Raw genomic sequence first — 21,308 nt, forward strand, 5'->3', positions numbered from 1 at the left:
TTCTGGGAACCTTAAAGCTTATTTACACAAATTACCATTTATTTCATAAATATCTTTTTTTTTCCCCCCGCCCTCTGGGGACTCAAGGCAGAAGTGCCACTCCCTCCGCTGACCCAGGGGTGGGAGGGGCGCCTGTCCGGGAGAAGAAGTGGAAGGACTAAAGGAACAGGCCCCTCTCAGCTCAAGTCTGCACTGACTTCATCTTCACTGACCTCAGCTCCTCTCACCCCAGATTCTCCAGCGGTCCGGGGCTCCAGGCTAGGGGGCTTTGGGGCTTCCTCCCCTGACCCCTGCACCTTCTGGCTCCCCAGACAGCCAGCCCCTGGCTGAGCCGGGGACGAGGCCTCCCCCCACAGCACTGGAGGAACCCGGAGAGACCCCGCCGATGATGACACCTTGACACCAGAGCAGACCTGGACCAAATCCAGTGGCCCCAAAACGACTGTGTTCCGGATTCCTTGTGAGGCCCAGGGAAGTGTCCCAGGCCCCGGCTGGCCGATCAGGGTTTCATTCCGGCTGCAGCCCGCTTTCTCTCTTTTATTTAAATAAATACCCATTCTGTGCTGTACACGTCCCAAGCAGCAGGGGAGGCAACCCTGGAGGCCTGCGCGGTGGCGGCGGCGGCGGCGGCGGCAGCGGCAGTGGAGCAGCAGAGCGGTCCCCCTCACTTGGGCGATTCCCTGCCGGGGGAGAGGGCTCGCTGGCTCTCCAGCCCACTCACCAGTCTCTGAATGCTCTGCAGTTCACTGGCCGCCTCTTTGGCCGCGCCGCCGGGCGACAGGGCTACGCGGGCCGGGGCCCCCACTTTGCGGAGGGCCAGCTCCGGCAGCGGGCTGGGCTCCCGGCTGTTGCCGCCGCCTGCAGCCTTGGAGCCCTCCGCTGCCAGCCCGGTGGTGAGGAGGCTAGTGCTCGGTGGGATGGAGACCGGGATCTGGTAGGGGCTGAAGCGCAGGCGGGGCCGGGCACTGCCCAGAAAGGGGCTCCGGGACAGGGAACCGGCAGCTGCCGCAGCCGCGGCCGCAGCGCTGGTGGCTGGCAGAGCCGAGGCCGCCGCCGCAGCGGCCGCCATGTAGGTGTAGGGATAGGGGAAGAGGCCTCCGAAAGTGGGCATGGGGATTCCCTGCAAGAAACAAAACAAGACAAGGGTTAGGAATCCCGCCTGGGGTGTTCCTGGGGGCGATCTGGGCGTTGGTGGCTGGGCGACAACTGGGAATCCTTGCCCTACTCTGTTCAGGAAGACCGGTGCTGGCATAACCTTACTCCCCAAAGAGCCTAGGTAGGCATGAGCCACTATGCTTATGTCCAAACCTGCTTAGAGGGGAGCCCACTTAAGGTTATGATTCGGAGCAGGCCCTACCAAGCTCTGCGCCAGGTATTACTCTAGGAGTAAGGGAAGGCCATTACAGGCGGCTGAACTAGCAAAGGGCCTTGGGGGAAGAAACAGGGCCAACCAGGGGCCAGGTGGCTGGCAGGTAATTTTGGCTGTGTTTGCAGGGAGGCGCCGCTCGCTTCCAAAAGTGTCCTGCCCTGCCTTTCTATCCACAGGTGCCACGAAGGGCTGGGGCCGCATAGGACGGGAGGAGCTTTGTACACTCTCCCTCCCTCTGCACACCTGCTCTGGGGTCTCCTCCCCGGGCCAGGAGAAGGCTCCAGATGCCAGTCCGTTCATAAACTGGCCTGAATGCAAAGAACTCCCAGCGGTTCCCTAGTGGCAGCTGAAGAAGGAATGCAGAGTCTACCTGTGGAAAGCCCAGTAGCTGGGAAACCTTGCACAAAACACCGCCTGCGGCCCAACTTTTGGATTATCTGACCTTTGAGATCATGGTTCTCTCCACGGCGTACGTGGGTATATGGGGAGAAGGGCAGGAGCTGACTGAGCTGGGCTTCCAGGGAGCCTCAGGCCTGGCTCAGGAAGGGAGAAGGAAGGGAAGTAGCTTAGTCAGGGATGAGAAAATACCCTTCCTGAGAAGGTCAAGCCCTACTGAACATTCAGACCTGGCATCTCAGAGGAAGCAGGAGGCTTCAGATCTCCAAGGTTTTGTCTCTTTCTGATGGTCATAGGAAGATTCCCTGGAGGAGGGCATGGCAACCCACTCCAGTATTCTTGCCTGGAGAATCCCCATGGACAGAGGAGCCTGACCAGCTACAGTCCATGGAGTCACATAGAGACTGAAGCGACTTAGCAAGCACAGCACGATGGCCAAAGGTGAGCGGTTAACTACTAGCAGTATACCTAGTGAGCCTCCTGAGTGCTGCGTGCTCGTGCCCTGGCCTTGCACCTGTTAACCAGGGTGCGTCTAGAAGTCCTGACTTCCCTGTGACCTCTGCGATGCCCATGCTTATCACCAGAATTTGTCTGGGGAGGAGGCATTCACATACACACAGAGTCAACCTCCAGGCAAATTAAACCCCCAGGCTCTGAACTCCACTCTCTGGAGGCTTCCTTACCAGCTCAGAGCCCCAGATATGTGATGCCAGCGCCTCCAATGCTCACTCCACACACCCCTGACGCTGAGCTCACTTCAGAATCCCTTCCCCCACTTTAAAAATATTTGACTCTGAACCGAAGGAGCCTTCTCAGACCTAAACTCCTATTTTCCTTCCCTTAAGATAAGATCTTAAGGGTTCAATTTGCCAGAAACCTCAGAAGGAAGAAAATGAATGTAGAGATTCCAAATCTTTCTACAGGGAATATTCCACCCAAGCAACCAAAGAGGCCACTCTCCCCTTTGGATCTTCTAATTTTGCTGCTGCCCACAGTTTCATAAGCTCTCCCCTGGGAGCTCAGAATTTCGACCTGGTCCTGGAGGACTGAGATGTGTGGCTGGGGGAGTTCGGAGACTCAGTGTGGGGGAAGGAAACGGCTTGTCCTTTGTCAGGTTGCTTCCTGAGGGTCTGAAAGGAGCCCGAGACATCTGGGAAGTGGGTCAATTTGGTGGTCAGCTATCCAGAACACACTGCAAATTCTCCTTTTTTTGTCCAGCCACTTTAGCCTTTCGGGGACTGACAGTGAGCCAGGGGTCTTCATTCCCAAGAAAAATGTCCTGAGGCAGGCCAGGCAAGTGGACTTACAAAAGCTGGAGGCAGCCCCAGTCTGTCAGGGCAGAAAGAGTCTAATGGGTCCCAGTCTATTCTGAGGTTAGAGGGAAGGAAACAGGCCCAGGAAATAGGGTCAGGGACTTGTCCAAGGTCACAGAGGAGTCAGAAGCAATCTCCTGGCCAAATCCTGGACGTGGTCTTGGTCTCCCAGAAGCCAGGTGTGGTTCAGAGGGTCCACCGGGTCTCCCCAGGAGGGAGTCCTTGCCGGCTGGAAGCCTGGAGCGCCCTCAGGCCCTATGCCTTCCTCCTCTGCCCGCCTCGGGTTCCCCTTCCTTCCTTAGGCTGCTGCCAGTTCACAGGCCTTACCTGAGATGCCAGCATGTGCTGGGAGAGGTGGAATGGGAAGGGCCCGGCGGTGCTGGCCGCACTGCCCGCGGGACCCAGCCCGCCCGCGTCCAGCCCGGTGGCGGTCCCCGGTCCGCCGCCTCCGCCGCCGCCGCCGCCGGCCACCGAGGCTAGTAGGTGGCCCATGCCCATGGCGGAGAAGGCTCCGGGCCCCATGGCGAACTGTCCCGGGTGCAGGAAGAGCGGCTGGCCGGCCCCCAGCGGCCCGAAGAACTGCTGCCCGTGCAGGTGGCCGGAGAAGGCCAGGCCGGGCAGGTGTCCGGCGCCCAGCGGGGACGCGCTGTCCGTCTGCACCACCAGCGGCGCCAGGCCGGGCTCCTTGCCCTCTCCCGCCTCCTTGCGCCCCTCGTCCTTCCGCCGGGCTTCGGCGCGCTCCTTCTCTAGGCTCCGCAGGCCGAACGGGCCGTCCCCGCCGCTCTCGGCCGGCTCCTTGCCCCTCTCGGGGCTGCGCCGCTCCCTGGCGCGATCGGGTTCGGTCAAGCGAGGGGGGCTGCTGCTGTCCAGGGCGGGGCTGCGGCCTAGCGCCGGCCCCGCGCGCTCCTCGCCCAGCCGCTCGGGCTCCGGGTCACTGTCCGCGGCGCACGACTTCTCCTCGGCTGCGGGGAGAGAGGATGCGCGGCGTTACCGGCCCGGGAACGGACAGGCGCGAAGTCCGAGCCGGAGAGACGTGCACAAGCCTGCTCTCGGGAGGCCACGTCGGAGGGACTTGTGGAAGCTCGGGGTAGTAGGGGGTCACCCCATCCAAGAGCCCTTATTTACAGGGGGAGGAAAGTGAACCCGGCAGAGGAGGCCTTGCTGCCGCAGAGTCACGCAGCGCCAGGGCCCCAGCTCAGAGCCCAGAAGGATCGGCGGGCCAGCCGGGACCGCACTCAGAGGAGGCTTAGGGTACAGGCCTGTCCCGGACTCGCCGCTGACGCTCCCCCCAGGCCTTCAGCTAGCCAGATGCTGAGCACCGAGCCAACCCGGCGCCCGGGGGCCACCCTCCCCTTCTCCCGGCCCGACCCGCACCTCTGGTCCGGTGCAGGCGCAGGGGACTGGGCGCCGTCCCCGGAGAGGGTGGCGGTTCCCGCGCAGGGGGAGGGTCGCAGGACGAGGCGTCCGACTCCGCGCCGTCGCGCTCCGGCTTGCAGTGCTCCTCGTACAGGCGCAACGACGGCAGCGTCAGCTGCTTCCTGGGGATGAGCCGAGGGAGCGGGTCTGAGCGCAGCGCACCCTCCGGCCCCCTCCACGTCCTGTTCCCCCAGGCACCCGCCTGCAGGCCGGCCCGCGCACCCTCACCTTTTCTCCCGCCGGCCGTTCCCGGTGTCCCGGAAGCCCTTGGCAAACGGGTTGTTGTCGATCTTAAGCTGCGTGATCTGCGGGGACCGAGGGGGCGGCGCCAGGTCAGGCTGCGGGCTCTTCTAGCCTGACCCGGGGCACCTGGAGGTCAGAGGCTGCCCGCCCCAGAGGAGAGCCCCTGGGGAAGGTACCCTGGGTACCCGCCCACCTGGGCTGGCCGGCTCCAAGCCACGAGGCAAGGTGAGGTCGGCGGGCGGACCTCGACGAAAGCGACCTCCAAAAACTATATTTGTGGTATAATCCCTCGACTTGCACACACAAGCCCAAAGCTGTGCACCCCGAGTGGAAATCTGTCCAAGCGAGCACGCAGGCCCACCCAGCCATTCGAGTTAAGGGAACCCGGCACCTGAGCAGGAGCACACGGACAGCAGAGCACACCCAGGTCAGCAGACACACATGTAGACAATCACACGCACGGGTCCGCGCACACGAAGTACACACAGGTAAAACTAGTGCCCAGGGAATCAAACGAATTCACACGCCTCCACACAGATTCAAGGCACTCCAAATGGTGCAGGCATATACCGGCCCAGGACAGATCGGTTCACAATGACAGAAAAAAAAAAAAGATAAAATAAAAAGAATATACGGCCCGCAGGACACTCAGACACTGTCCTTCAACCCAGAGTGGTGCCCAAGGACTTGGGTCTTAGCGGGGGGGTTGCCTTGCCCCTCTGCAAAGAGCGTGTAGAAAGATAGCAGCCAGAAAAAGCCCTTTCCCTTGAAGGAAAAGTCTCCAAGCACATCCCAAGGGGTCCCGGGCTTGAACTGACCCAGAGAGGGATGGGGGGCGGGAGGGGTGGTGGCTGTCACCTGTCCCACCGCTTTGGCTCGCCCAGGAGAGGGAAAACTAGGCCCCGGGTTCCCAGCAGCCGGAAAGCCTGGGCAGATTGCCTCGGGCGCCCTCTTTTCATTTAAATTCCCATCCCTGAGCCAAGAAATAAACGAATAAAATGTAAAAATGTCAGCGCGGGCCCAGAGTCTCTGTTAATTGCTAAGTAAACATCCCCACCCCAAGGAGCGCCCAGCTGTTCGCGCGCCCCGGGAGCGTGTGCGTACGTGTCGCGGGCCTGCGAGAGAGCCCGGGGGGTTTCGCTGGGTGCTGCGCTTACAAAGACTGGGGGCCCGGGAGCCGATCCTGAGGGTGCGGGCCCAGGCGTGCAGGGGGCCGCGCGTGCAGGGGGCCGCGGGCGGGTGTGGGTGGAGGGTCGGAGGCCGCCCGAGTGGGAGGGCATCGGTCCCGGGACTGGCCCCTCCGCAGCCCCGCGCACCTTGTCGTTCTGGTAGGCGGTGACGGCGATGAAGTCGGTCTCAGGGAACACGTAGGTGCGGAACGTGCTGTAGGGCAGCTTCAGGATGTCGTTGGCTCGCACGATGTGGAAGCGCGGTTGGTACTTGTGCATGGAGTTCAGGATGGTCTGCAGGGAAGGCGAGGGTCAGCCGACAGCCCCCGGACTGTCTCCCGAGCCTTTCTATTCTCTGGGGACCAGACGTCTTTCCATTTTTCTCAGTCTCTCTCACGTTCTGCCTTTCCCACCTCACCCCCAAACGTTCCCCCCTTTTCTCCTGTCTTCTCTGCTCCTTATCTCTCCAAATTAATTTTTCTTTTTTTCCCCCCCTCTCGATTTTCTTTATCACAGTTTCTCTTTCCATTAAAAAAAAATTACCCCAGCTGAAAACCGAAATAGAACAAACCCCACTACCATTCCACTCTTAACTTCTCTTCCTCTTCACGGCTAAGCCCCTAGTAAACCCAGGGAGAGAAGACTGGAACCTTTGAGGCCTCACTGACCTGCCCTACCTCCGGATGGAGTAGTCCCTTTAGCCCCATGAACTACTCCTTCCCATTCACTCGGGCCCTGGCTCAGGCAGAAACGGTGAGAGCCCCAAATTCCCTTCTCCCAGGTCAGGCATCTGCCTGAGGGAGGAGGGAAAGGTATGGAGAGGAGTTGTTTGAACTTTTAAATCTCCTCGTTTGGGGATGGGGATGGAACTCGGGTCTTGGGGAAGGGTGAGAACCAACTGAGGTCCTGGACCAGTCTTCCAAGCTCAGACCCCAAAGACCAGCGGCTCCACAACCCATCCCAGATGCACCTGCCTCCTGCTGGACTCCAGAAGGGAGTCTGGAAGGCCTGAGATTTTGAGAGTTTGGAAAGTGAGACTGTGGGCAGCCTGGAGCTTAGTGGCCGTGAACCCCAACATTCCCCAGGCTTGCAGAGCAGAGCCTCTTCGCCCAGGCCCAGCCGGCAAAGGCCACAGGGCAGTGATCTGGGCAGGGGCACTCTAGGGGTTCTGCGAGCACTCCCCTCTGGGGAACCCTGGGGTCTCCTCTCCTCCCCACCACCCCCTGCAGTGCTAGGTGCACAGTCTTCGACCCCCCGTCAGCACTTGGCCTGCACTCACGAAGCCGTGCTTGTCCGAGATGTTGTTGGTCAGCTTTAGCTTGTGGAAGGCCACCGGCTTGGCCATCCACTGCTCCCCCGTGGCCGGGCTGTCCGGGTGGATGTACATCCGTTTGGGCATCTCGGGGTCGGCCTTGCCTGCCACCATCCAGCGCGAGTTATGGAATTTATACCGGCAGTCATCAGCGGCCACAATGTCCATCAGCAGGATGTATTTGGCCTTCTTGTCCAGGCCGCTGACTCGCACCTTGAAGGGAGGAAACATCCTCCTTCGAGAAAGTGAAAGAGGGAGAGGTCAGGGAACCCACTGGATCTTGAAGACCCCTCTCCCCCGACGCCCGCCGTTGCGTGGCGCTTCGCCACCCATGTGCCTCTGTTGCCCTTGCTCTGCCCTCTTAGGAAAGTCTGGGAGATTCCACCTGTGGTGGTTATTCCTAGGAGATCCCATTTCTGCCTGTCAAGACACTCCTGTTATAAGGCTTGCCCTCAGCCCTATTCTCAGATCTAGTGACCCCTTCTTTCTCCCTCATCTGAGATGAAAGCCGAGCTCCAAGAAAAATCCAGGGCCTTTACAAATACACCCGCTTCTCATGAACCTCCCTGAAATTCGTTCGTGGGAATACATCCACTTAGGGCCGAAGCTCTCAGAAGTGCATTCGGATGTTTGTTTGGGGGACGGGACTGGGTTACAGCAGCGGAACAAGGAACAAGGACCCTGACCCAGAAGTTCGGGCGAAGAGGGTGAGTGAGCCTGAGGCCTGGATTCTCCGCGTCCGAGCCAAAGGCTTGAGCGGTTGGCGATTGTAGCTTTTCTTCCGGCTTCAGGGCCTAGGGAGCCGTGTGCCTCCGAGCTCCTGTTCCTCGGCCCGGACAAGGCTCACAGGCCGGGTCAGGCTGCGGCTGGGCCGGCTTGCGGCTCGCGGCGGAGAAGGGCTGCGACCGGCGGGAACCGGAGGGCCGGGCTGGGCCTAGCGGGAGTGAGAGTCTCATTCCGGGCTCCGGGGTCGGAGGAGAGCGCGGGAGACGCCGCATCTTCGCGGAGCACCGAGCCAGACTCGCCTCGGAAGCAGGGGAGAAGGGTCTCGGGGATGAGGAGTTGCGGCCGAGACCGCTGAGATCCTCCAGGGCCGAGGCGCGGGCCTCCTCGACTTTGGGACTCTGAGCGCTGGGGGACTATTCTGCAGGAGCACGTTTTCGTTTTCATTTGGGAGACTTCGATGCTTCGGTTAAAAAAAAAAAATTCGTTCGGTGCCAAATGAGAAAAGTCAACTCGATCGTCTGTGCATGGCACGGGGGCCGGAGCCGGGAGCTGGGAGCCGCGGGCGGCGGGCTCGGCGCTGTTCGGTGCTGTCGGGTTCCCCTCCCGCCCACCCGCGCGCCCTCCGGCCAGCCGGCCGCCCTACCTCCCGGACTTGGTGATGACCATCTCGGTGCCCAGCTTGTGGAACTGGTCCCACAGCTCCTTGGCCTCCAGCGTCACCTTGGGGTCGTCCTCCACCTCGTCCTCGGGCTCCAGGCTCTTAAGCGAGCGCAGATGAGCGGCGGGCGGATGCGGGCCGAGTGCCGAGACGTGCAGCCCCGCCTCGGCCGCCGCCGCCGCCGCCGCCGCGGCCGCCGCCGCCCCCGCCAAGCCTGGGTCGGGCAGCGGCTTGGCCAGAGCGCCGGGAGGCAGCGCGAGAGCCGGGAAGAAGGAGGGCTGCGCCGCCGCCAGGAAGGCGGACATGGGGAAGTCGGCCGGCCGTGGCGCGTGGAACGGGTGGTAAGCCATGGCGCTGGCCGCCAGCGCCGGCTCTCTCATCGGGACATCCGGCCCAGGCGCCCGGGGGCCGGGGCCGGGGGCGCGCGGCTCGGACCCCCGGCCCGGGCGGCGGCGCGCACGGAGGAAAGGCGACCCGGGTGGCAAGCGCGGTGGCGGCTCCTCCCGGTTCCCCGTCCGGCGCACGGCGAGGGACGCGGGGCGCTGGGCGCGGGGGCGGCGGGGGCTCTGCGCGGGGCTGGGCTGGGCTGGGCTGGGCCGCTCCGGCGCCGGGGACCACGCGCGACTGGTTAGATCTTGTCGTGATCTCTGGAAAACTGTGACTATCTCACATGTCCTGCCCTGCTCGGATCCCCTGCGCTAACGAGCCAGGCCCCCCTTGATTGCTGATTTTACGCTTTTTGGACCAATTGTGGGTCTCCGGGGGCGGGGTTTTGACAGCTCAGGCCAAGCTCTGAGCGGGAGGGGGGGCCCGGGGAGAAGGTGTCGGAAGCCTCAGCAGTAAGAAAACATGTCAACAGAATAAAATATTAACCAATGACGGGCCAGCGGGCCCCGAGACCCCTCCCCCTGCCCCGGCCCCCACCCCGCCGCCCGCGCCCACGGCCGCCTGCGCCCGGACGGGAAAGCGCGGCGGGCCGACCCTACCCGCCGAAAGGGCCTGAGGCGGGGGGCGCCCGGGCGCCAGGGCCCGCGGGGAAGGACCCCCACCCTCAAGCCGCCCCAAGTGCAAAGCATTGACATGGCCCCGCGAGGAGAGGGGCGCCCTCCTTCTCCCACGCCCGGCGGCCCCGCAGCCCCGGCCCGCGCCCCGGCTTGGCCTCCGACCCCGCTCCCGGCCGCGGCGCCGCCCGGGCCCCTCCACTCCGGAGGGAGGCAGCGGGTGCTGGAAGGACAGGGCGGGCGAGGCGGCAGGCGCCGGCTGCCGAGGTCCCGGAGCGGAACCCAGGTGGCGGGAGCCGGTGAGTGCGGCGGTGGCAGAGCCCTGGTGGGGCCGGCGGGGGCGGGAGGCGGACGCGGCCTTTCCTCGGGGAACGCGGGGAGCCCCCCTAGCCCGCGCCGACCCCCTCACGGGAAGCCTCGGGAGGAACCGGGAGTTCCGGGAAAGCCCTGGACTCAGCCCAGTATCCGTTTGCGTCCGGAGCAAATTGCAGCTCTCCTAGGAGAGCCGGTCCTCCGGACCGGGATGGTGTGAGCGCACCTTCCGCCGGGCACCGGGCGTCAAAACGCGGGCGGATCCCGCCTCCAGGTTCTTGACCCAACGAATTTTCGTCGCATCCGGTACCAGAGACACAAGCATGCCCCATCCTCGACACCGGCATCCTCTCTATGCCACTTTCCTGGAGTAGGTTCCCAGCCTCGAAAGCTCACGTCTCCCAGGTTCCGTGGTGCCGAGTAGCAAGTGTGGGGGTCTGAGTGTCTGTGCGCACCTGCGGTTGAACCGCCCTCCCCCCGCCCCGCAGCCAGACTTCCCTCTCCCGCAGGACCAGGGTTTTCTCCCGCCCTCGGGGTGTGTGTGTGTGTGTGTGTGTGTGTGTGTGTGTGTGTGTCTCGCGCCCACGGTAGTAGTTTCTCTGTGCTCAGCGGGAGTCGAACTTAAGGCGGGCGGCCACACACCTGCCTCGGATCAGTCTCGAGCCCTGACACTGCCTGATTCCTGGCGGTCGGAGGGCAAGACGGACCACGCACTGGACACGGGTGACACTCCTGCCCGCACACCCGATTCAAGTGCGAGTTAGTTCGGCCAGCGTGGACTCTGCACCGGCGTGATGGGTGCGTACAGCCCACACCCACAGTGTCCATGCGCTGCGCACAACAGTCGCAGGAAATCTTTATGCTGCACACTCAGACCTGGTGTGTAAATTCTGATCACCCCGGGCAGTGCAGTTTGGGGACCGGCCGGAGTGGTTTGGCCTCCTTGACCTTTTTTCTACTTTCCTGAGCCGACCCCAGAGATCTCTCTACATCCCTATACAGCGCGCCACAGGGCGCCGCCCCTAGAGGGCTTTCCTTCCCGACCTCACTCTCCACTGGGTCGCTCCTCTCTTAGTGCCTCCTCTCTGTCCAGAACGAATCTTTGACTCCGCGTCGCGCAGTCTACGCAGCCGGGGCCAGATCCGTTGCCGCTTTGCCCTGGCAAAGTCCTGCCGGCTCCATCTTAAGCGAGATGTTGCCTCTGGGGAGGGATGTGTGTGGACAGGATTGCGCTGCTGGTGGGGTGACCAGATACCAGCCAGCGTTCCGTAGCCAGGAATTCGGGCACTGGCCTGGGAATCTGCGCATACATTTGCAAAGTCGTGTGTGTACGCGTACTTTCAAACTTAAGAATGGCGTGGAGAACACCTAAGTGTGTGCAATTTGAACATTTTCCTGGGGAAGGTCTGTACCTGGTAAAGGGGTCCAAGACCCAGAGAATCTGAAACACGCTGGCCTAGGTTGTTTGCCCAAGAAACCACGCGGCGACGGTGCAGCGGCTGCCTTTCGGGGACCACGATCCCACCTGGCCACAGCCACTGGGCCACGGACTTGCCCTCTGGCGGCCGCGGGCTCTTTCTCGGCCCGGACCCCATCAGCTGCCCTGCCCCGCCATCCCGCAACCAACCCGAGGTCCCGCTACAGCCGCTCTTAATAGTCTGAATTTCCTTACCCATTCCCCCCACCGCGCCCAACACCTTCCGCCAAACTCTCCAGCGAGGAATATCCTTGGCTTAACGAAAACCCGCGAAGGGGAGGCCCAGGCAGCCCGGGAGCTGCGGCGTGCGGCGCTCAGCTCCCGCTCGGCCCCTCCCCCGCTGGGTCTCCCCTCCCCTTCCCCTTCCCGGGAACAGGCGCCTCCGGGGGGTCCCCAGGGCTGAGAGTGCGTGTCTCTTTAAGAGGCCCCGGGGGGCGCCTCGCGAGCCGCCCGGGGCTGGAGGGGGAGGGTGCGGGGGGGGAGCGGCTGGCGCCAGGCGGCCGAGGCTCCACAACAAAGCTCCGGCCCCTGTCACTTCGCATCGGTCGAGCCCCGCAGACGGGCGGGGGACGCGCGCTCAGCCGCGCCCCCCCTCCCCAGCCGTCCAGGGCCCCGGGCGTCGGGCGGGCGCGGGCCTCTGGCCTCCGGCCTCCGGCGCGTTGCACGCGCTCCGTACACTCTGCGCCTCCCGCAACCCGGAAACCCGGCGGGGGCGGCCTGGGCCGGGTGTGGCCGCGGCCCTGAGCCTGGGCGGGCTGCCGTCGGTCCCTGGCCCCTAACCTTCCGCGGAGTCAGGGGCCGCGGCGGGGGTCTTCCCAGGGTTGGTGCCGCCGGTGTCTCGAGCTGTGTCCCTGGGCGGGGATCCGCCTGGAGTGATGGCCTGGGGGCACGGGCCTGTGCAGAGGGGACGCGCGTCCCCGCGGGTGGCGGGGCGCTGGCCTGAGGCGGGTACCAAGTGCGCGGTGGTTTAGGAGTGTGCCCGGGCAGAGCGCGGGTGACACGCGGGGCCCTGCGCCTGTGCCCAGCAGTGGAGGTGCCACGGGGCGCGTGCACCCTCGCCGTGGCTTGTTGTGTGCGCAGGAAGGAGGCAAGAGGACAGCGTTGCCTCCCGTCCCCGTCTCCCCGACCGGACCCGCGCCTTCCGGAGCCTTGGCGCCAGCCAGCCCCGTTCAGTGGCCGGGCCCGGCTCCCCCGCAGTCCCGGGTCTGCCCAGGGTGGGGGCCGCGGCCTCGATGACCCCGGCCCGCAGCGGCCCGGCCTGTCCCGACCACTTAGACAAATTGCGGCTGACAGGCGCGCAGTCTCTCTGGAGTCGCCGCCCGCCCGTCGCCTCCCTCCCGACCCAATTACCCCGCGCAGGGTCGGGCCAAGTGGCTGGGACCCGGCGGAGGGCGCGGGAGGCGCGACCTCTTATCCGCCGGGCTTGCGCGAGGCCTGGCGGCGGGGCCCCTTCTTCCGGTCGGGTTCTGGGGGTGCCCGGGAACAGCACGGCCCCTGGGGTCCTGTCCCCAGGCTTCCAGGCTGGCGGGAGGCCCGGGCTGGCAGCTCTGGCATGGGACAGCCCCGGCCCTCGAGGGTGGTCGCTCCGCGCTTTCGAGGGCAAGCAAGGTCGCAGGGCCCCAACACCCAGGACACGTCCCTGCCGGACTTTGGGCGACTTCCCCAGAGTTTGGGAGACTCCATCATCCCGGGAGCTTCCGGGACTATTCTGTGCGCTGGGGTCGAGGTCCCGGGGTCGCAGCGGTCCGCTTGGGACCCAGGTGTCGGTAAAAGTGAGGTGGACCTGCACAGGTGTGGGTGCCCGGGATCGTGGCAGAGCGAACAGGCCACGCTGCTCTGTGGCTTGAGTGAGGGGGCAAAGCACACGAAGGACCCCCCGCCCCACCCCAGGGCCAGCCCACCTGCGAGAGACGGGAGGGGCTGGCCCGCGCGCGCTCACCAGGTTTTCCACTCGCTTTCTGCAGAGACGCTTTGCTGGATTCCCTGGAGCAGCTTCGCGGGCAGTTCGTGCCAATTGGGTTCCAGCGTCGCCTCACCCGCCCTTCCCTCTCCCTTTCAAAGAGCTACCTGGCCTTCCCATTAGCCTCTAGGCCTCCAACCTAGAGGCTAGGTTGCTTTTTTGACCTGCAGCTTCCTCTTGGATCTTGAACCTTGTTGCTTGTCTCTGCTGGGTGTGCTCCTGTCTCCCCCTCCCCCATTTTGCAGATGAGCCCAGAAGGGCAGTCATTTACCGGGGGCCACACAGCTACCGGTGGAGAGCTGAGATGGGACCCATGGACCTTAAAAGAGAGCAAGGCCACTCTTTAGCAAGTTAGTGATGTCATTGCTGGCCCACAAGCTACACCTGCTCAGGCAAACAGGCCATACTGAGACTCCTGGGCCCCAACCCTCAGGCTGGGCTCTGGGTTCTTTGAATCCAAGATAGTCCAAGATGCTCTTCCCTTTTGCCCCTAGAGTTTCCAGTTCTAGGTCTGCAGGAGGGGGCTGCCTTCTCAGTGACACAGGGGCATAGGAGCAGCTTCAAAGCCAGCCAGGGGCCAGGGCTGGATGCTCTTAGGGGCCGGTAATGGAGGAGATGGGGCCAGAGTCTTGGATTGTGTGGGGGCCCAGGACAGGGAGGTCACTGTAGAACAGAGCCCCCTAAAGGAACTGGCCAGGGCATGTGAGGCAGCAGGGAGCAGACAGGGGTCAGCAGATTAGCTGTGTGACTTCTTAACCTGGGACAAGGGCTCAGGCTTCTCATCTGCCAAAATGAGGACTGAACAGTGCTCTCTGGGGTGCCTTCCCGTTTAGAGTCTCTGATCTGTGAAAATCAGAAAAATCAGTAGCAAGCAACCATTTGCAGTCTTGGGCGGAGTTGACACTAGCGTTGGACACAGTTTGGCGCCCCTGAATTTACCGTGGGACCACTGGGTCATGGCCCTGGTCAATGCCCTGCCTCCTTGAGCTGCCACCCCAGTTCCCATCAGCCTCCGCACAAACCACGAAGGTATTTTTTCCCTCCATCAAATCGGGAGAAACCAGGGAGGTCGCATGGCTTCCTCAAGGTCACCTGGTCAGGCCATAATTAGATGCATGTCCTCCTAGGTGATGCCATCCTGCGGGGGGGCGGGGGTAAGGAGCTGCTGGAGGTGAGGCAGAGATTGCCCTGGGAGTTATCTCTAGAGGACAGGAGGCTGGCTGCTCCGGGGCCAGTGGGCAGTAAGGCCCCCCACCCTGGGGCCCAGTCTCACTTCCAGCTGATTACAGGCTGTGGCAGGGTCTATAACCTCTCCAATTAGCCGGAGGCCAGACCCAAGGCCTCTCTGATAACCCCAGCTCCAGTGGCAGCCGCCATGGGGCCAGCTTATCTGGCCTCTCTTATCCTCCCCCTTCCCCCACATACTCCAAGAGTTGCCCTGGCTGCGAGCAGATGAATAACTAGATTGTCCTGCAAGCTCAGCCGGCAAGTCCAGCCCTACACCCACCACTTTCCCTGACCGAGGGAGGCCACAGCTGTTTTTTGCACCCCCTGGAGGGAACGGGCTGAGCCAGGGAGGACTCCTGACTCTAGACTGCCAGTCCGTCCCCTGAGTGGTTGGGGAGCACTCCTGGCTCTCCATCTTTGCCCCGGAGTCCATGTTCCTGAGGGTGGGTGTAGAGAGCTGGACTCTACCTGGAACTCTGGATGCGTCCCCAAGGAGCCAGCCAGTAGGCACAGGCAGGCTGGGGGCACCCCTCTCTCTCACAGCCCCCTTTTCACTGAAACACGGCTCTGGAGGGGTGGGGCTGTGCCCGGGTATCAGTGTGTCCAACTGAGCCAGGGGAAAGCTGCTGGTCACCGTCAGCCCCCGCCGGCAGGGCCTCCTTCCGTTCTGGGCATGTGATCCTTGCCCCGCAGGTCCCTGGGCAGGAGGGACTGGCTTCAGCCACCCTCTGCAGGGCCGGCCATTCAGCCTTTGGAGCAGAGCGTGGTTCGGGTCCTCTCTTCCCCCAGCACACCCAGCTGGCTGGGCACTGAAGATTAAATCTGTCCTCGGGCGCCAGGGCTGGATGGGGTGCGTGTGAGCAGGGCCGGGGCCCCAGGGCTGCCCTGCTCTGGCTGGACGGCTGGAAGGCAAGGCCTGCCTGTTTGTGAACTCGCCTCTTCTGTGGCTGTTGCATTAAACTTCACCCCAAACCACCCCTGGCTCAGTGGTTTCCTTCGGTCCCCCCAGGCTGCTCCAGGGTCTCCGTGGAGGCAGGACGGGGACTCGCACCGTCTCCTTCCTGCTCAGCAACCCCTCTTCCCTCCTCCCCTGCTCCTGTCTCCTTCCTGCCCGTCACTTTAGGTCCAGAACTGGGAGCGGGGAGGGGACTGCATGCAGAACCTGTCATCCAAGGTTCTGACCATCTTCTCCTTCTGAGTTTGCAAAGAGAGGTATGGGACTTCCCTGATGGTCCAGAAGACTCCCAGCTGCCAATGCCAGGGGTGTGGGTTTGATTCCTGGTTGGGGAACTCAGACCTCACAAGCCTCAGGGCGCAGCCAAATAAAAATTTAAAAAGAAAAAAAGAGATATAGTCTTTAAAAAACAGAGAGGTAATGATAGGGAGCCTGTCCCAAAGAGAAGGTGAGTCTTCATCAGGCTCTCCTTCCCACGGCAACCTAGCAGCACATTCCAAGGACTTGACCACCACAGCCAGGGAGGCCCGGGGTGCCCTCCAAAACCCAACGGCTCCAGTGACAGGCAAGAAGGTCAGAGGATGGGTTTGTCAGATGCCACCCAAGTTTGGGAGTAAATATCCTCCTTCTCCTTCCTCCCCGCTCCCCCACACCTACACTCATCCAGGTGGGGGTGCTGGGCGCGGATCGTGTGGTCAGGCTCCCAGGACCCTGCTTGGTGCTCAGAGAGGATCCTGACCCCAGCCACTCAGGAATGGACACCAATTGCAGCGTGATTTATTGAACAAGACGTGCACTTTTTGACAGGGCCTCAGAAACCACGGTTTCCTTCACTGAACAGTACAGGATCAGGGTACAAGGGCTTACAAACAAGACAAATCCTTTCCATGAGCCGCAGGGGAGAGAAAAGAGGAAGGGGTCTTCTCCTTCCTTCCTCCTCCCCTAATACCCCCGGCCTCAGTTCAGCGCCAGTGGGACGCTGGGCAGTGTGTGCCGAGGCCAGGCCTGGGTCAGGGCTGGCCGCTCGGGGCCAAGATGCCCAACGAGCCATACCCCCTCCCCACCCTAGCCCCCACTCCGCCCCAGGGGCTGGGTTAGAAAATACAAAAGCGGGTCCAACACGGGACATCATGTGCAAACGGAGGCGGGGACGGAGCTTCTGCAGAGTCTCGGCCACGGCCCGCCCCTCGACGGGGGCAGAGGTCAGCACCCGCCGAGGTGCTTTGGAGAAGGGTCTCTTCTCCATCCAGGGAGGCTGGGCAGCTGTCGTCACGAAGCTCGGGGAAGGTGGTGGGTTCAAAGAGGAGCAAAGTCTGAGGGTAGGAGCGGACGGGGGTGGGGTGGGGGGGCGTCTCCCCGTCCCTCTGGCAGGAGAGTGGGCCGGCCAGCCCGAAGCAGGCTGCTGGGACCTACGGGAAGCTGGTAGGGAAGAGGCTGAGGGGCTGACTCTCGTTGGTGGGTAGCGGAGATCGGTAGCCATCGAAGTTCCTCGGGATGCTGCCGCTGGTGGAGCCTGAGCTGTTACTCAGAGTCTCGATGCTTCCCTCTCGCTGGAGTTCTGCAAGACAGGAGAGGGCCAGGCCCGGTCAGGCGGCGTCTCAGGGGGTAGGTGGGTGGGCGTGCACTGTGCCAGCTGCCTGCCGCGAGGCACCAAGCTGGCTCCACTGACATCCTTCTGCGGTGGTGGGGGCGGGGGGTGGCAGCCTGGGTCCCAGGGAGAAGCCCCCTCGGCTGGCAGGCTCCTGGTGCTTCTCACGGTGTGAACCCCTTTAGCCAGGAGCATGGTTGCCCTGATGATGTGTCTGGACCACACTGCCATTCGCAGGGCATGTGCCCAAGCCTGACACTGCACACGCAAGCCAGCTTGCTTCCCAACTCTGTGAGAGGCTGTCCTGGAGCTCCTGGTCTGGCAGGAGGGGAGACACCGGGAGGCTGGAAGGACCGAGGCGTTCCGTCCGGTCTGTCTGCCCCTCGCCCCCCCTACCAGGGACCTGGGCTCAGCCTCACTTGCTCATGCGTCCTCACCCACACCATCTGCCTGCCTGCCAGGCCCCTCCTGTGCCCTCCCCTTGCAGGGGGGAGTGCCTGCTTTGAGAGGGGCCTGCTTGCCTGGAGTGCCTCCTTTCCCCTTCCTCTGGGCTCCCAAGTGTCCTGGAGACCCCCCAGAAGGGACGTGCTCAGGGTCCACCTGGGAGTCAGGTCAGGAGGCTCCCAGCCCCTCCCCTGGTGTCTGCAAGTCAGGCTACCATCTTGGAGATGGCACCTGGCTCCATCTCCTTCCACTGTGGGCGCCCTCCTCAACTGCCCTGCCATCTCTTGACCCAAGACAGGTACTGGGGTGGGTGGGCTGGGAACAGACTTCCTGGCATGCTGAGTGCAAGGCAGAAAGAATTACTTCTTGGCCCTCTGGGAGTGGTCAGTTGCTATCCCCTCTCCCTCACAGTGGGCTCTGAGATGTGGGCACACATATCCCTTGGCAAACTCTGGGCCTCAAGCCAAGCTGAGGTACCTGCAGCTTCTCCTTCCCCAAGGTACCCCTGCCCGGGACAGAGTGGGCGGAGGTCTCGCCTGCCCACCCCAGAAGCCCAGGCTCTCAAAGCGGTCATCTGAGACAGCAAGGTGCGCTCAAATGTGACATGTGTCTGGTCTCCGGTACCTGCAGCCCGTGCCCAGGACCCCTGCCACCCTCCACGCGCAGCACAGCTGGCTTTGGTTAGGGGCTAGGTCACGGCCTTCACTCCTGGGCTGGCCACCACTGGTCAGCCAGGAAGTGACCACTGACCCCCACTCCCCATGGGTGACCCCTGAAGCATGCTGGTGGCCCAGCAGCAGCAGCAGCCACAGAGTGGGCTGGGGGCCTCTGTGCTGGTCTCCTTCAGACGCCTCCCGGTTCCACGTGTGAGGTGTGAGGCACCAGCCGTGTCCAGGGCCCAGGCTGGAAGCGTGTGCCTGCAAACCAGAACCTCTCAGCACGCGGTGGGCTGGGGACACGGGCTGCAGGCTGCACGGGCCCTGACTGCCAAGAGGCACTGGCTGCCCAGTTGGGCCCGACCCTGAGATTAAGTCGAGAATCATCCAGATGCCGCCGGAAAACCCAGACCCTTGCATGGGCTCTCTCCTTCTCCACTCAGCCTCCAGCCTCCCCCTTATTTGGGGGCCGCTGTGCCAAGAGGGACAGGACAGGAAAGCAGGGAGCAGACCCCCAGGTTTCTACACGGAAGCTTCGCCCTCCAGGAACGCTCTCCCCGCTCCCTCGGCTTCCCCCCAGCGCAGCCGGGAGGCCCTGGCCCCGGTGCGGGCCGTCCCGGCGCTAGGGGGCGCCGACAGCAGGGCCGGGAGCGAGAGAAGCGGCGAGGCCCCCGCAGGGCGGCAGGGGCTGCCGGGCCTCCGGACTCCAGGCCCCGAAGCGAGCCTGGGACGAAGGGCGGAAGAGGCAGCAGCCGGAGGCAGGCCCAGCGTTCCTGATGCAAAGTGCGGGCGCGTCCACACCGCCCCGGAAGCCGAGGCGCGGGGAGCCTGGGACCCAGCGGGGGACCCCCACTGCCCCCACACAGGCCTGCAGCCGCCCCCCAGCAGCGCAGGGACCGCGGCCGCGAGTCCGCAGGCCGCCCCGCACCCCATCCTGTGAGAGTGGGGCAGGTGCCACAGGGGTTTCAAGGTGACTTCGGAGCTGCCGGGGCCGGGGAGAGCCTGGTGCTTTCTCTTCGCCAGCGCCAGCGAGGCCTTGGGTGAGACGGCGGTGGCCCCCGCCTCCCGCGTGACCAGGCTCCGCTGGACTCACATCCCGGGCGTCTCCCCCGGCCTCTTCCCTCCTCCCCTCGCCCGCGCCTGCTGCCCACCCGGATAACTCCCAAAGCTCCCTACTGGTGTCCGGACCCCCAGAGCCCGCCTCTCCAAGCCACCGCATCCCAAAGCCAGAGCGTTCTGCCTGCAGCGCAAACCTCATCTTGCTTTTCCTCTGCTTAAAACCTTTACCGTCTCCTAAGGGTCCTGAGGATGAGGTCTCTCAACTCCTCACCTCTATCAAACTGCCTTCCGTGACCTGCTCCTCTCCCAGACCCCACCTCACTAAAATGGATCTGAGGAATCCAGATAATGAGCTTGGACATCTGGGGTCCTTGCGAGGCTGCTCCAGGCCTCTGGGTGTGTGCTTATCCGGGGAAAAGCCCTTCCCAGGCTCCTGTGGCCCCCAGAACACCTACTTATCTTTGAAGCTCAGCACACCCGCGAGCCTGTGCTGTCACTCTGGTAGCATGGCCAGGCCCCACCGTGCTCTGTGCTGACTCCTGCCCGGGACCCCCTAGCACGCTGGGCATCGTCTGCTCACATGTGTGTCACCGTCCATGTCGGGGAGTCCCTTGGAGGCCGGTTAGGTGTTTGATTCCCTAGTGCCAACCGCAGGGCCTACAAAATAGTTGGTGTTCGAAAAGCAGTTCTTGAATGAATGGATGAGTGCGGAGGGAAGGGGATGGAACACTGCTTCTGCAGCTCAGCTACAAGTGTGATAACCCAGGGCCCGGCTGCTCCTGGGCCGTTGCCTACATGCCCCCGTCAAACCCCTTGCTCTTCTGCTCCCTGAGACAGGACCGTGTGAGTGGATGGAAGCAGGTGTGGATGTGGAGGAGGGGTGCACACACGGCCCCCCGCCGGTCACCCAGCCGCCCAGCCCTTCAGAGCAAGCGGCAAACGGAAGTGTGTGGCCTTACCTTCCTCCATCCCGAACACACGCTTTGTTACTGTTGGGTTGTTCGCGGGCGCTGGGCGGTTGGCATTGTTTTTTTTTTCCTTTTTTTTTCCCTTTTGAAAAGAAAAGCATTGAGCAATCTTTTGGGAAAAGATCCGGACAATGATGGAGTACACGGATGTTGGCAAGCAGGAGGCGAGGGCACCAGGAGGTGTGGGGAGCTCACACCGGGAGGAGGGTAAGCTGGCAGCAGAGTTCTGCAGTGACATGCACGTGTGGGGGGCTGGGAACCAGTTTTGGGGGCCCCGGAGATGGAACTGTTGTGGCAGAGCCGAGACCCCTTTCATCAAGGGAGCGATGGGGGTGGAGAGGGTCCATCCCCGGAGCAGGAGGAGCAGCTGTGGGGAGGGGAGAGGCGGGCCTGCGGGCCCATGCAGTGCCCGTGCGGGTGGGACCCAGGAGAGGACAGGAGACAGAGAAAGCCTGCGGTTTCCAGGGATGCCTCCGCGTGTTCTGACTCAGTGGTCCAGCTTGGGCTGCCGCCCTCCTCCCCCCAATTCCAAGACCCCCCGGGTCTGAACGGCAGTCATGCAGCTGCACTGGACTTGCAAGGAAAGCCCACCAGAAACCTGCCAGGGCTGCAAGGGAGAGCAAGCTGGGGGCTCTTTATGTGGGAGCCTGGCGGCCTCCCCAGTCAACACAAGTATGTGGATTCTGGCTGGTGGGAAAGAGCCCACTCTTACGGAGGCTGCTCTCCAGGCCTCTAAGATAATGGACTGCACTCAGATGGAAAATCGTACTGTGACCTCACGTTCCCCAGCGTCTCTGTGCGCCTGGGAGGTGGGTCTCCCCATTTTGCAGGCAGCTAAACCAAAGAAGGGAGAAGGCAATGGCAAGCCACTCCAGTACTCTTGCCTAGAAAATTGCGTGGACAGAGGAGCCTGGTGGGCTGCAGTCCATGGGGTCGCTACTAGTCGGACACGACTGAGCGACTTCACTTTCACTTTTCACTTTCTCACATTGGAGAAGGAAATGGCAACCCACTGCAGTGTTCTTGCCTGGAGAATCCCAGGGACAGCGGAGCCTGGTC

General features: G+C 63.1%; 2 protein-coding genes, 1 long non-coding RNA gene and 1 pseudogene across 11 annotated transcripts in view; 2 read left to right on the forward strand and 2 right to left on the reverse strand.

The window, feature by feature from the left end:
• Positions 1–9,352, reverse strand: TBX2 (T-box transcription factor 2). Its single transcript, XM_055400185.2, has 7 exons — positions 8,588–9,352; positions 7,186–7,453; positions 6,054–6,200; positions 4,723–4,799; positions 4,453–4,616; positions 3,406–4,040; positions 1–1,120 (listed from the first exon to the last, which is right to left on the reverse strand). Exons 1-7 carry the CDS (start codon positions 8,980–8,982, stop codon positions 665–667), a joined length of 2,142 nt encoding a protein of 713 aa, XP_055256160.1. The 5' UTR covers positions 8,983–9,352; the 3' UTR covers positions 1–664.
• Positions 8,811–21,308, forward strand: part of LOC148774646 (uncharacterized) — a 23,610-nt gene continuing 11,112 nt past the window's right edge. Inside the window, exon 1 of the long non-coding RNA XR_016035448.1 lies at positions 8,811–8,943. This is a non-coding gene — a long non-coding RNA (uncharacterized LOC148774646). The remainder of the gene's footprint in view (positions 8,944–21,308) is intronic.
• LOC148774647 (uncharacterized) lies at positions 9,432–16,310 on the forward strand (annotated as a pseudogene).
• The window catches only part of BCAS3 (BCAS3 microtubule associated cell migration factor), a 600,416-nt gene continuing 595,397 nt past the window's right edge, over positions 16,290–21,308 (reverse strand). For 6 of the 9 annotated variants that reach the window (XM_055400120.2, XM_088828641.1, XM_088828642.1 and 3 more), the window contains one exon: positions 16,290–17,092. In XM_055400120.2, coding sequence (XP_055256095.2) covers positions 16,944–17,092 — 149 coding nt within the window. In that variant the 3' untranslated portion in view covers positions 16,290–16,943. Of the gene's footprint in view, positions 17,093–20,240; positions 20,332–21,308 lie in introns of all 9 variants that reach the window. The other 3 variants (XM_088828643.1, XM_088828645.1, XM_055400158.2) reach the window with 1 other exon arrangement.

Source organism: Moschus berezovskii, chromosome 20, assembly GCF_049115385.1.
Source record: "Moschus berezovskii isolate FMDL1 chromosome 20, NW_MosBer_1.0, whole genome shotgun sequence".
Taxonomy (NCBI): domain Eukaryota; kingdom Metazoa; phylum Chordata; class Mammalia; order Artiodactyla; family Moschidae; genus Moschus; species Moschus berezovskii.